The sequence below is a fragment of the Thermobia domestica genome, chromosome 15, assembly GCF_964235325.1.
Source record: "Thermobia domestica chromosome 15, izTheDome1.hap1.1, whole genome shotgun sequence".
NCBI lineage: Eukaryota > Metazoa > Arthropoda > Insecta > Zygentoma > Lepismatidae > Thermobia > Thermobia domestica.
Window position 1 is genome coordinate 149,684,356 of NC_137468.1, and position 15,975 is coordinate 149,700,330.

At 39.0% G+C, this 15,975-nt stretch overlaps 1 protein-coding gene across 1 annotated transcript in view; it reads left to right on the forward strand.

Moving 5' to 3' along the window:
- The first annotated feature begins 1,737 nt into the window (after positions 1-1,737).
- The window catches only part of LOC145671291 (BMP and activin membrane-bound inhibitor homolog), a 427,013-nt gene continuing 412,775 nt past the window's right edge, over positions 1,738-15,975 (forward strand). Inside the window, exon 1 of the mRNA XM_081740247.1 lies at positions 1,738-2,103. Within this exon, the coding sequence (XP_081596373.1) occupies positions 1,980-2,103 (124 nt within the window). The 5' untranslated portion in view covers positions 1,738-1,979. The remainder of the gene's footprint in view (positions 2,104-15,975) is intronic.

The window sequence follows — 15,975 nt, forward strand, 5'->3', positions numbered from 1 at the left end:
TTCTGAAATATTTCTTTTTCACATTCATTACTGAACTCTGGTTCTAAGTTTCCAGAACTGAAGAAAAATAATTAGATGTATGTTCACTTAATGTTGTTTCATCTTTTAAGAATTTGTATATTTTAATAAGCGTCATTGAGTAATTTCAAAGAATAGTGATTTTTAAAAATACAGGGTGTTTTAAAACAACACTGACAATGTTTGGAAGGTAATTCCTGACGCCAAGATAAGACAGAAAGTATGGTGTACAAATGTTTCCTTTCGGACTTACAGGCTGCCGAAAACATGAAAAATGAACTTTAAAGGTCCATAGCTCCAAAACTATGGAATCTACCGTAGTCGCTAGACTTTACTTAGGAATTAATATGTGCACTATCCAAAAAGCCAAGTTTCACAATCCTATGATACTAACAAAGCAATTTTTACAGAGGGAGTTTGGTTACGGGCATATAATTTCAAATGAAAATGAAATGAAATTTTTGAGTTTTACGTCCCACGCTTATGCCGGTTAGGCTAAAGGAGACGGTGATGATGAGTAATGAATGAAATGATGGAATGATGAAAGTGGGATGAAACGGGAGAACCCCGAGAAAACCCCCACACACGGTGTTTGTCCACCACAAAGTTCACTTGGCGCGGGCTGGGATCAAACCCGGGACCCTAAGCACCAGAGGTGAACGTTCTACCACTGAGCCACCGCGACACCTTCTATATAATTTCAAGTACTCACCGACTACCTCTATAAAGATTATTGTGGAAGCACCGAATGATTCTGAAACTTGGATATTTGGATAGGATACATATTAGTTCCTAAGTGAAGTGTTGACCCAACTACGTTAGGTCCCAAAGTTTTGGAGCTATGGACTTTTAAAGTTACTTTTTTTTTTTTTTTTTAATGTTTCCGGCAACCTATTACTCCGAAAGGAAGCATTTGCACCAAGGTTAGTCTATATGTTTTGTCTTATGTTTGTGTCAGGAATCACCTCTGGAACGTTGTCAGTGTTGTTTTGAAACACCTTGTATATGTGCATTAAAAAACTAAAATTTAGTTACTTTTAGTTCTAAAATAAGTCAATAGGTAATTTCCCCCCAGGGATAAAGAAATCATTCTTTCACAAAATAATTTAGACTACTGGTCTACTAATATTGTGTACATCAAATGTGGTGGTATGCCAGTGGAAAAAGATTGAAAACCCCTGATGTAGAGGATCTAAACTCGGAAACATGCTGTTCGTTACGCCACTGCTTGATTCTGTATATAGCAAACTTGTCCAAGCTTGGTCTGCTATTGTATGGTAATTATGTAAAACAGAATGCAAAACTAGTGGAAAAGCAGGGCCGGTAAGAGAGATATTCTCGCAGAAGCCTACAATATACACATACATGAAATGAATAAATAATTTCAAATAAGACAGCTACAGCAAAAGACTGAAGAACACGCGTCATCAATGACAAGCAGATGGACCAAAGAGGTGAAAAGTAAATAAAACCTGCATCTAAAGCCGCGTGGTGTGTTGGTTGTTTCTTTCACATATAGCATGAGCAATTCAAGTTTCCTAACCAGTAAAGATGATTTGATAGCCAGTCGCCCGAGGCGGTTTACATTGATGTCTGATTACGTGAATGAAGTCCACTTCACTTCACTAGCGCGTGCCAAGTAGTAAATAAAGTTCTTATGACGGTCGACAGGTGGCTCTGACAGTGACACATCAAATCTGTGGCGATGGGACTTGTCAGTCACCTCGGCAGCGGCCACACCGCTGACACAGACTGCCCGCGAACCCCTTCCTTTCCCCTACTGACGCACGCTTTTCAAGTCGCCGGGAGCGAACGAGAAAGAAAAAAAGCAAAACAAATGACGGATACGTAGCGCGATGTGGTGAAAATTCCCCAAACTATTTTATTATTATTATTTTGTGGTTTGTGTTCAGAATTTAATTACTGTCAGTGCACATAACTAGTGATATAAAATAATAAACATGTTTTTACTTCTCAAGAATAAATCGATTTACTCAAATTATGGTGTTAGTAGTGCAAGCATATGTCTTCGTTTGTTCTTCATAGGACTTGCAACACTGCTAAAATTACCAGGAATTCTGTCAGGTGAGATTTGGGTATCATTAATCTTGCGCTGATCTTTTGTGTATCTTGGTTAGACATTTGTTGACGGCACATGTTTACAATTGTGAAACAAAATTTTAATACTGCGAACATACAGTTCTTTCTTTCTTTTTTACTCCTTTCTCTTTTTCACTCTCTCTTTAATATGTTTAGTGCAAAAAAAAAAAAAAAAAAAAACTACAGAACAGAGAGAAGTATTTTGTTTTTAAGCGGGGTTCATTTGGGAAGGGCAGGGGGAAAATTGCCTCTTCCTTGTTTGAGATGTACTATAATATAATAATATATTAATAAAAAACGCGAAAGTCTATGTAGGCTCCAGATCGGAGAGTCTCCTCCCTCAAGGTGACCAGACCTTTTACTTTCAAAACCGGGACGCATACGAATCGGCGACGGGGGTGAGGGCGACTCCCACATTTCATTTTGGGACTCAGCAGTGTTTTCAACTTGCAAAATACACAAGTAAGAATGATAACACAGCGTTTCTAACTTAAGTACTGCCCAAATATACTTTTAACTACTTCAACACTCAGAATTATCACTCAATTCTCACTTGAACCACAGAACACTCAATTCTCATTTGAATATTCAGAAGTTCTAGGCACGGCTGAACCTTCCCAATGAGTGTTGGTACGGAAGAGTGTAGAATTTACATTAGTCATTTATTTATATTTTGAATAATAATTTTAATTACGGGACGCCTAGGTCATTTTTGCTTAAAAACGGGACATTTAGGCGTCCCGTTTGAGAATCAGAAAAACACGGGACAAGGGTTGAAAATAAGAGACTGTCCCGGCTAAAACGGGACGTCTGTCTGGTCACCTTGTCCTCCCCCCAAAAGCAAAACCCAAAATGACGCTACTCTTTCTAGGAGGATACGGTGGTTCAGTGGTAGAGTGATTACGTCTGGTTAAGGAGACCCTAGTTTAATCATCGTCCAAATAAGTTTGTGGTGGACAACATCGTGTCCGTGGGTTTTCTAGTGGTACTTACGTTTTCTCCTACTTTCTCATTCCACCAGTTCTTCCATCATCATGGACTTCCCTTAATTATCCGTCTCAATTAACTTAAAAGGTATATTCGCGGGACGTTAAGCTCAACGGGTCGTTTTTATTTCATTTTGGTACATTTTCTAAGGCTATCAACGTCTCTTAAGAAGGTTTTTCCCAATTTGTCACATAAATTTTATGTTTTTTCGAACTGCGACATCTTGCCAACTGATCACTACACACTGCTTTCTCCACTCAGCTACACTGCCCGCACATTGCCTGTTATGACAAGGTGATCAGACGTCCCGTTTTAGCCGGGACAGTCCCTTATTTTCAACCGTTGTCCCGTTTTTCTGATTCTCAAACGGGACCCCTAAATGTCCCGTTTTTAAGCAAACATGACCCAGGTGTCCTGTAATTATTATTCAAAATATAAATGGTCAATGCTAATTCTACACTCTCCCGTACGCTCATTGGGAAGGTTCAGCCGTGTCTAGAACTTCTGAATATTCAAATGAGAATTGAGTGTTCTGTGGTTCAAGTGGGGATTGAGTGGTAATTCTAAGTGTTAAAGTAGTTAAAAGTATTTTTGGGTAGTACTTAAGTCAGAAACGCTGTGTTATCATTCTTACTTGTGTATTTTGTAAATTGAAAACACTGCTGAGTCCCGAAATGCAATGTGGAAGTCACCCCTCCCCCCCTGTCGCCGATTCGTATGCGTCCCGTTTTTAAAAGTAAAAGTTCTGGTCACCTTGTGTTATGACATGTTAAACTTGTCAAATTCATAATTAGGCAACCCAAGGATTGTACTGTACAGTCCGCAGAAAAAAAAAAACCTGCAACATGAGCATGTAAGTTTTATTGTGAAACTACGTCTAACAGCGCAGGGAATTTACATAATGTCTAACTGGCACGAATCACGCCAGGAGAAACCTCGGCGCCCTCCCCTGCACAGTGGTCGAAGTGAGACGGTATGCGGTGGTATGCCATACCGCCTCTGGTTTTTCAGCGATGAAGGCATACCGCCTCTGGTTTTTCAGTGATGAAGGCATACCGCCTCTGGTTTTCCAGTGATCAAGACCTATCGTCACGGGAGAGTAGATGCTAAATGCCTTTAATCAATCCATTTTTATGCACAGTAATTGAGGAATAGCTTTGCACGTAAAAAGATTTTTACTTCTTATGTAGAAATAATTTCTAAAATGACAACACCAACATTTTTGTCATCTTTTTCCTCCCTTTTGATTTTAAAATGAGGTATTTTCAAAGAAGTTCACCTAGTTTATATTTTGATGTGCCATATTGAATTGTTTATTTCTTATGTACGTGTATGTCTTCTCGCCTTAATGCATATAAATGTGTTTTGAGCATGGACGGATTTAGGGGTTGTCTATATAGGGTGGATCTTTCGGGGCTTTGGAATACTCCTCAGTCTAGTGAGGGATCCGGGAGTTTTTCAGCAGGAAATTGTGAATATAAAAACTTGGGTTTTGTGGATTTTCGTGTATAATTCTCTATAATATAATATAAGGGATTTTTTTTTTTCAGAAAGTTGTTGGCAGAGGATCAAAGTCTCTCCATGCCCCCACCCTAACTACAGAGAAGCTCTCCAATGATTTTCAGTCATTATGTAAATAAAAAATGCAATCTTTTAGGCAACATACTCTCACTGTACTTCAACATTTAGATACTCGGTATGTCGAGTCAAAATCGTAATAGAACATACCACCTCTGCTTTTTTTCCACTTCGAATACTGTCCCTGCACACTTATTTTGGAGCAAAAGACTTCGTCGTTTCACGATAAACTTACATGCTCATGTTGCAGGTTTTATGCTGCGGACTGTACAAGATTCATTGTGGTGGCATCACAAAGACCCAGGGCCGTGCCGTGGAAAATCAGCGCCCGGGGCGGAAGTATACGACGGTGTCCCCATACATATATTCCAAGCAATTTTTCCTGTCTTTTTCCTTTTTTCTCCCGAATTTTTCGCCCCCTTACTTCGGCGCCCGGGGCTATCGTCCCGCTCGCCTCCTAACGGCACGGCCCTGCAAAGACCAAACTAAAACAACATTCCGAGAACTTTTTTTTACTGCCCGTCATATTGCCTGGTCCCTTAAAAGTAACACGATTCAGTGAAAGTGCATCAAATAAAGTAGAACGGGGTAGGTAAGATACCAATAATAATAAAGATTTTCCATAAGTAGTGGCATTTACATTTGCGTTCGGAATTATCAAGTAAATGAATTTATATTTGCTTTCAGTTTAACGTCCCACGATTATGTCCTTTACGCTGAGGGAGACGAATGATTAAGACTAGTGAATGATGATGAAATAATTGGTGGAATAAGAATGTAGAAGGAAACGGAAGTATACCAAAAACAAACCACTGACGCACTACTGTACACCAGAAACTTACTTGTAGCCGTGGATTGAACCAGAAATCCCACGTTCCAGGGGTAAACACTCTACCGCTGAGCATCCATCCGCCCGTGTGGTCAGGTACAATAAACGCTTCGTTGGCAGCCATGAGACCTGAAAACGTGTCTCAATGAACGTCACGCGTGGAGCCGTGATACCCACTTTTGGGTATCACCTCAGTTATTGCTTCAGGCCGATACTCGCACGGAGGTTTCACTTACTATTTGTTTCTCGGATCAAAAATAATCTTTGGCCTCAGAATGTTACACTGTATTTGTGGCCCGGGGCCAGAGAGCACCACGTGCTGACAACAATGGTGTGAAATTGTCCCTAGCATTGTTGTAATAAAAAAAAATGCTTTCTTATTGTTTATAGTGAGTTCATTTTGTTTATTTTCAAAACAACTATTTATGCATTTGTATGGTAAGTTAGTTAGTTGATGAATGGATCCCAAATTCAAATTGCATTGCCAACGTCTTTATTGTGTGTTTTGAAAAATTTTGTGCATCACAGATGTAAAAACACCAAACTGCTTCATTTCCACAAAAGTTTCATACTTGGCCTCTCGGATTTGGTCTTGGCAGCCAACGTATTAAAGACGTAGAAAGAGAGAAGGAAGAAATACGTCTGAATTGTGCAATTCTAGAAAGATTACAGACAGGTGCGATTCCTGAGAAAAAATCAACATGTAAAATTTTTCATTGTAACTGGACAATAAAAAAAAGTCATATAAATTAAAGAAAAGTCGGAATCAACAACATAATTTAACCCTACCTCAAAAAATATTTATATATGTGTGTGTGTTCTTAATTCTTAGTGGAAGCCCGGGGCTAAAGCCCTCTCAAACTCTCCTTGAATCCAGGCCTGAAGAAGGAGAACGGGAGTATTGAGCCCCCGCATCAGTTGATTTGGAGCTTAATGTCTCATTCAGCACCGAGGCTGTATGAGACGTGGATCTACAACTTCGCGCGGAATCCGAATCACATAGACGTCCGCCGGTAATCGAACTCAAGTCTCCGGTGCGTACACTATAACCATACAGCCACAAGGAAGTTAAACAATTTAATGACGAAGATTCCCCGCCAATCACTCAATTAAAATTAAACGCCAACTGCCTTAAGTATTTATATACAAATACATATTTTGTAGTATTTTTTTCAAACATCACCTCTACATCTATGAGATGTGAGTGATCGTTACTGTTGGCTGCTTACTTGTGTTCGTCTTCTTCGTGCTCATTTAATTTTAATACAAGAGGTCAATCACTGAGTTAGTGTTACATGCTTTAAGCTACTCTCTTACGTCAAGGTCGAAGGCCCTCCATCGATTACATCAGAATATAATCCACTCCATATACAGGGTGGTAGGTAAATCCACCGAGAAACTTTGGGAGGCGATTCCTTATATCCATTTATCAATGGATCATAAATGAAAGAAAAAAGTTCTAATAAACATGGACCGAAAAACGTCTCCTTTCAGAGTTATGATCCATTGAAAATTTGAAAAATCACGTTTCAAAACTCCCTAACTTAGAAATTATAGGACTTATCCCAAGCGGTTTAAGGAAATTATAGGACTTATCCCAAGCGGTTTAAGGAATTTCACAGGAACTAGTAGCCCTATGTGTTCTATCTAAATATCCATGTTTTACCATCCTCCGTTATCGGTGAAAGAAACTGTAAAAATGAAGTTGAAATATAGGGATACTCCTTTAAGACATAACGGTGCGTTCGTTTCGCTGGTAGCGGTGAATTCTGAAACATGGATATCTACATAGAGCGTATACCAGTTCCTGTGTAATTCCTTAAACCGCTTGGGATAGGCCCTATAGTTTGTAGGCCAGGGTGTTTTGAAAAGTGATATTTCAAATTTTCGGTAGTTCATAACTCTGAAAAGAGACGTTTTTCGACCCATGTTTATTAAAACTTTCTTCTTTTATCTCGTATAAGGAACCGCCTCCCAAAGTTTTTCGGTGGACTTATCTACCACCCTGTATACTTTGTACACGGTGTAATTTAATTAATGTAACAAACGTCCGGAGATGATTTCTGATACCGAGATAAGCCAAAAAGGACCTATAAATATATAACATATTGGGCATATTGACAGAGTTAGTGAGGGTCGAAAGCATGGAAACAGTAAGTTCGAAGCGGCAGATATCGACGTACAGAGAGACACAAACGTACATTCCTTTGAGCACATCTCAGGAGATGTTCAAAGTGTCCGCCGTGCACAGCAATGCATGCATGACAACACCATATCATGAATTGGCGAACCTGTTCGAAGATATCTACCCCATGCTGTAAATGTCACCAATACCTAGTGGCCCACTTGCCGGTAAATGTCGATCGTCGATATAGTGACGCGTCAAAGGGTTACCGCAAGTGTGCCACAGGCGGCAGGGTTTCGTCGAGTTGAAACAGATATCTAGAGTCGGAGTGTTGAAGTTACCACCGCGTAGCGGCGAGGGCTTCATTTTAGTCCGCGCTCCTTCGATTCGTTGCGAAGAATCGCGAAGGAACCAACACGAACTATCACCAGTCATATGCATGTGGTTATTATATATATATATATATTCCTAACGAATTGTTCCTAAAGTAAGTTCCGGGGGTCAAGAGTAACCCCTACCTCTACATCATGAAGTGAAAAATCTTGAGATGAGTACGAATAGTTGTAATGAATTTAAAAGACATCTGTCGCCGATCATTAGAAAGTGAACATGGGAGAACTATGAAACAGAGTAAATAGACGCTCGTCATTTTGTTATAAAATTACATGGCGAACCCAGTTTATCTGATCCCGAAGTTTTATCGTCGAATATACACGGGTAAAGGAGCACTCTGATTGACCAAATTAAAAAGACATCAAGGATTTATTTCTCTACAAGCTAGATTTTCTTCATTGCCTCCGAGCGAAGTCGAAAGAACACGTGGCTAGTAATCGTAAGATTGGTGGTTCGCGCCCACCCTTGGATAACTTTTTAAAGTGTTTTTTTAGGCTCACCGTATTGTAAAGAAATCACGCATTAACATATTTTGGGGGAGTAATTTTGTGGTTCACTGATGTTTCGTCTCGTCTCTGCCGCTTGTGGTATAATTTTCAGAAGTGAAGTGGGGCCACCGCAGATCGTCGTTGTGGGGCCGCCAATTTTTGGCAAGATGTCGCTGGTTGCCCATCGGTGGTCCATCGACGTTTACGGTATGGGGTGATTATTTGGGTCATGGTGAACAGTTATGGATACGCTGTTCCAAGTCGTTGACATCCTTGACAAGAGCAGCGTACGCCACATTTTCAATGTGTCCCCACAGATAAAAATTCAGCAAATTCGGGTCTGAAGACCGGGAAGACCAATGCACTGGACCGCCACGTCCGATCCAACATCTTGGGAAATTGTTGTTCAACGCTGACGGACATTCACACTGAAGTGCGGGGAACACCATCTTGCGGCCAATCGTTAGGAGAACATTTTTCCAGTAATTCGGACAGTGTATCCTGTAAGAGAGTCACATACTGTGCCTCATTTAGTCTTCAGGGTAGTATGTTTGATCCGATCAACTGATCATGGACAATACCACACCACACATTGAGTTCAAATTGGTGGTGATGATGAGTGACAACCGTACCATGGGGATGTTCATCTACCTACGTGTTGTGTTATGCATATTGACGATACCACTCTTTCTAAACGTGGGCCTCGTCAGTGAACAGTACTGATGCCTGAAACAGCATGATGGTAATGGTCTATTGAATGAACCACTGGCAGAATGCTTTACGTAGTTGGAAATCAGCTTCTGAAAGTCCTTGTACCCTTTGCAGATGGTATGGATACAAAGCATTTTCATGTAACGCACGCCACAAGTTATGGTTAAGTTCCCTCGTACTTGTACTTCGCTCATTATCCACAGCTTCTAACATACGTTCGTCCAGAATAGGTTGAACCACATAAGCAGATATACAGTTCCTGTTTCACAATGCGCTGATATACAGCTGCAAATACCCTGTATGATGGTTGGCGTCTGTTAGGAAAACGCTCCTGATAGAGTCGTGCTGCTTCATATCTGTCGTCATCTGCACGACCGTATATGAATAGCATGTCGGTATGTTCACGGCTTGAATAACGCACCATGTTTTAGTCGATTACTGTCAACTGTTCTATTTAACACTTGCAGCACAATGACTACATTCCTGTACTGTATCGTCTTTAGCACAAGAGCTACCTGTGTCTGTGAACCGAGCAACTACGTATTGAACACGAGTTCCATTTCTAGAGTTTCTAGAACACCATCTCTATGCTTATTGGTTTTCGATATCACCGCTTCGAACTTACTGTTCCCACGCTTTCGACTTTCGCTAACTCTGTCAATGTTCTATATTTATATTTTTCGTAGGACCAATTGCCTTCTGACATTTATTACATTGTTGCACCCTGTATATGTACTTTTAGAACACTCTGTATATATATATATATATATATATATATATATATATATATATATATATATATATATATATATAGAGAGAGAGAGAGAGAGAGTCCGATAGAGATGGACCATTTTTTTCTGCCTCCAATAACTCGAATAATTCTACGTGTAGGGCATGTTTTTCTTCAGGAAATCCAAGAAAACTTCCTGTAACCGTAACTAAAGGTTTTTAAGATGAAAAAAAAAAGATATATTTCTACCCGAAATTTAAGCATGAACAAATGACTGATTGGTTAATCTATCCCATAGTACTATGGGTGCAGTGTGGGAGTGATGGACCATGACCATATGCAGAACCTAAACAATAAAATAATTTGGAACATTTTTGTCTTTAAACACGTTTTATTAATAAAATAGGTATTATATAGCTTCCACGTTTTTACTGAAATTTAATATCCATTAAACTGACTTAGAAAAATAGAAAATCTAAATATGAATTTTCTTTTTAACATGGAATCTAAAAGGAAATATTTGCAAATGGCAAGAATACATAAGTTTCATTTTTTAAGAAGAAAAACGAGTGCCAGTAATTACATTTACTGCATATTGCGTCTTGTTTAGTATATTTGAAAACTTTGCCACAAAAATCACAAAGGTTTTCATATTTCGAACAACCATCATGTAACCAATGTTCACACAGAATACACTGCATCCAGTCCTATTCTCTTCTTGTTTCATTATAATTTTCACCGCATCCAACACACTCGTTTTCATCATTCTCCTCCGTATTATCACTCTCAGCATGTTATCGATTGATCATCATCCCTAGATGAAAATAAAGATATGATCGGAATTCTCTTCTTCTTGTTTCTTGTCTCTTGCTTTTCTTAGTCGATTTGAAGCACTTAACATTCTTCTTCCTGTTTTTCTGTAAGCTGATGTGTTCCTATGTGGTCCATCTAACCCAAGAGAGAAAGGTAAGAAGGGTAGTTTACTTCTTGTAGTTTTCGAATGTGGGAAAACTTTATATTATTTTATTTAATGAAATGCGCTAGTAAAAAACAAAACTGAAGAAATCTAAATCAAAAATGTTGAATATTGCTTTCAATGAAATGTGGTCAAAAAAAGTGTGACCTATCAAAAGTCTCATCTACTGAAGAAATGTGTGGACTTCTGCTTCAGAAAAACGCACAGTGTCTAGCATACATCCGCCATGATGCTACATCAGTATTCACGCTGCACTCTGATGGATAGTTTAAGAATTTGGTCCTAGTTCGTCTCATCCAAGGAGCCCATCTCTACCGGATTTACATTATATATACGTGTATATAGAGTGTTTTGGTAATAAACGGACAAAATTCCATTACCTTTAATCAATACAAGAAAAAAGTTTATCTTCGATTTTAATTGGAAACGCTTAATTAGTGAAATGGATCGATTAAAGGTAATTAGTGAAATTGGTCTAAGATGGTTACTTTGAATTGGCCCCATCTCTGCAATCACACGTATGAACATGTATGCGAAGTATGAACCAATACAGGAAATAGTAGAAATCTCCCACCAGTTTGGGTTATAATATTAATTGTTGAATCTTGATTTGGCCACTCCATGTTTCCTTTCTTCCATTCATAGCTCTATGCCATTGATCACTTCTCTTCTTCGCCAGGATATTCATCAAGATTCTGAAGCTGAGATTAATGATTGTATCTCCCAGTGGAGATCGTGCGGCGGACTTGCTCTACCTGATCTTGAGAAGAGAAGTTTACAATCTTCATGGGACGCTTCTCTTATAAACTCCAGATTTTCTTCTCTTCTTCAGTCCTCCGGCAATCCTGAGGATAAGGCACGTCTTCTAGATACTTCGTCCCCTGAAGCAGGTGCCTGGGTACAGGCTATTCCATCTCCATCCCTAGGGCTGCATCTTCCCGACGAAAGTTTTCGAATCGGTTGTGCGTTACGTTTGGGAGCAGATGTCTGCGAACAACACCGGTGCCTTGCTTACGGAAGTTTAGTGGATAAGAAGGGTATACATGGCCTCTCATGTCTTCACAGTGCTGGTAGATACTCTCGCCACTCAGATGTTAATGACCTCATCATGAGAGCCCTCATCTCTTCTGGAACGCCTTCCGTGAGAGAGCCAATGGGGTGTAGTCGTTCTGACGGCAAAAGACCTGATGGAATGTCTTTGGTGCCATGGAAACGAGGGAAGGCTTTAATATGGGATTTCACTTGTGCCGATACTCTAGCCCCCTCTAATCTTCTTACTTCTTCCACAAAAGCTGGGATGGTCGCAACTCGTAGAGAATCTGAAAAGAGACGAAAATATAACAACCTCCTGGACAAATACCACTTCATCACCATCGCCATCGAAACTTGTGGGTCTTGGGGTCATGAAGGACTAAATTTTATTAAAGAAGTTGGGCGCCGAATAACTCTCAAAACAGGCGACACTCGAGCTTCAGCCTTTCTTATACAGAGATTAAGTATGGCTGTGCAAAGAGGGAACGTAGCAGCGATGCTAGGAACGCTTCCACCGGGAAAGGCACTGGAAGAAATCTTCCTTCTGTAACCACCCTCCTCTCACCAAACTCTCGCAATTTCTGATTATTATAACAATGTTTAATAGTTCAAACAGTTACAATACTTAGTTGAAGTATTAAAACTGTTTATACGTTAAAAAAAAACTAAAAAAAAAAAAAACTAAAATTTAGTATTGTGAAATTTAACAATGAGCGATTCTTAACAACTGAGAATCCAGATTATTTGTTCAATAAGTTGACAAAACGTTCTAATGTACACAATCATTCCACATGTAATAAAAAAAATAGAATTTATATTCAGAAAAAAAAATGTTAAAGTATAATGCTACACAAACCAAATTCCTTCTCGTGACATACATGTGATATAGCTACTTGTTTATATATAAGAATAAAGAATATTTTCTACACTGTATAAACAGTGCAGAATGTATAAAGTGGAGCGCTCTATAAATTGTAGAAAGGCGATTATGGGACGAAACGACAATAGGAAAAGAACAATTTGGATTTATGCTAGGAAAGAGTAAAACGGACTAAATTTTTATACTAAGATAAACTACGGTGTATGAAAAAATAAGAGAAAACAAAAAAGGATTGGATATAGTCTTTATTAATTTGGGAAAGGTCCATGATAGAGTATTACGTCAGGATGTATACAGATGTCTGAGGAAGAAAGGAATGCCAGAAAATTACGTAAGGATAATTCAAGGTTTACATACAGGAGATACCACCCAAGTAAGAAGTAGTGTAGGATTAACACGCCAAATCCCTGTTAGGGTTAGATTACATTAGAGTTCAGTCTTAAGCCCATACCTCTTCAACGTTGTCATGGATATTATAACAACTCAAGAGGTGAGGATGAACCTCCCTGATGTATAATGTTTGCTGACAATATTGTACTATGCAATCCAAATAAGGAAGAAGTTGAAAAGAAAATAGAGAGTTGAAGGAATTCTTTGGAAGGTATAGGCCTAAAAAATTATGTAGTAGAAAGAAAATGAAATATCTTGAGTTTAACGGAGAAGGAAATTGGGAACTAATGCTACAATGAGAGCAATTAAATAAAATGAAAAACTTTAAATATTTAGGACATCTGTTGCCAAGAATGGTATTTTGGGCGTGGAAATAACAGAGAATACAAGAGAGCTGGCGAAATTGGAAGATGGCATGTGGAATTTTGTGTGACCGCATAATCACAGTAAAGAATAAAGGAATGGTGTGGAAAACAGTGGTTTAGTCAGCAATGATATGCGGAGCAGAAACATGGACAACAAAGAAAGCACAGGAAAAAATATATGGGAGCGCTGAATATATCCGATAAAAAGAAGAGACAGAGCGAGAAGTAACAGAACAAGGGGAACAACCAATTTTATAGTTCACCCAATGCTAAAAAGATCCAAGAAAGAAGACTACAGTAGTATGACCATCTAATCAGAAGAACAAACGACTATGTCTCAGAGGAGTGATGACAGTAGAAGTGGATGGGAAGAGAAGTAAAGTTAGACCAACAAGGAAATGGAATGGATATAGTTAAGAGGCTTCATCCCGGCGAAATTAAAATACTGCTAATTTTACAATAATTACGTGATATTTTCAAATAGATAAAAGATAATCGAGATGTGGAACAAGAGCGCCCTAGACAATATCATCTTACATGAGATACCGTTATCACGACTCACTTACCTGCTTTCGATTTCGAGCCATTTTGAAAATCGGCATTTATTTTTCGCGTTTCTAAACGGCTGAAAACGGAAAGCCACTAGGTGTCTTGTGATAACGGTACCTCACGCAAAATAATATTGTCTAGGGCGCTCTTGTTCCACATTTCAATTATGTTTTATCTATTTTAAGATATCACACAATTACTGTAAAATTTTCGGTATTTTAATTTCGCTGGGATGAAGCCTCTTAAGAATGACTTCTGGAAGAAAGGTTTAACAGGAAAAGAATTTTGGAACAGGACTTTATGGGAATACTCATGAGAAATGTCGACTTCACATACGTGGGAAAAGTTAGAGAGAAACAAGAAAATTTTATAACAAAATATCGTAGAAAATTTGAAGAGAACAACTTAAAATAATGGCTTAATTATTATATCATTATTTGATGGATATCTTACGTCTCTAGTTACTCATGCGTAAGTGGATCGAAACATTTTAAGTTAGACATATGTAGTTAACTAGTTAGACATGAACTATTCGAAATGAAACATCACTTTCACGGCACCTTTTCGAGACAAAAGAGTCTCGGTTCTTATCTCCTAGACAACCCTAGTGACTATTACAAACTCAAATGACTTGGGATGGGATTACACCTTCGTACTAAAGGCGAACGTTCTACCGTTGAGCCATCACTCCTTGAACCGCTTTGGCTCCAGAAGTGCTTCAAGTAGGTACAATACAAATCCACATCGCTATACATATCCATACCGTTGGCTTGGCACACTTCTAGGTAACCGTAGGGAAGGGACCATAGGCTACTTAGAATTTAAACCTGAAGTCATACTGTTAGTTTGGCAGACTTGTTGGTAACTGTAGAGAAGGGATCATAGACTAATCAGAATTAGAATTTAAAGGTGGAGACATACAGTTAGCTTATCATTCTTCTAGATAACTGTAGAAAAGAAACCGTAGGTTATTTAGAATGAGATTTAGAGTCTACACTGTTGGCTCGGCAACCTTCTATATAACTATAAGGAAGACTGAAAGAGACGGTAGGCTGCTTAGGATTAGAATTTAAAGTTGAAACCGTTGGCTTGGAGTAGTTCTAGATAACTGTAGGGAGGAGACCGTAGGGAAGAGGGCTGTTTACAATCAGAATTAGAATTTAATGCTGAAGCCACCCCGTTAGCTTGGCACACTTCTAAGTAACTGTAGGGAGGAGGGCTGCTTAAAATTAGTTAGAATTTAAAGCTGAAGCCACATCGATTGGTTGACATAACTTACTTCCATGTAGCTGTAGGGAAAATACCGTAGGACACTTAGAAGTTAGAAGTAGAATTTAATCTCAAGCCACATCATTAGCTTGGTATAATTCTAGGTAACTATAGGGAAGAGAGCGTGGATTACTTACAAGGAATGGACATGAACGTGTCATCCGGACATCCGAATCAAACCTAGTCCATTCCATAAACATAACAAAGATATGTTCATGCACAAAAAATTAGGTGCCATGGACAATGGAGAAAGTCCCTGAGGCCCATTAACCCTGTTAGTACAAAGAAAAACGTAGACTCACAGTGAAATAGCTATTGCATCAACACTGTTAATTGGAAAGTCATGGTTTATAGCTCATTCTCTTCAGCATGAAACAAGATTTCCAAAGGTGCTATGTATTGGGCCCTATAACGTGCTTGAACAGGGAAAATTGGGAGAATGTCGGGAAAATTCCTTCCAGTAATCCCTCCCATCAACTTTGAACCCCTCTGGAGTGGCCCCGGGTGAAAGGACACAATCTAAATGTAACTCGAAAAATATTATAGGGGATAAGA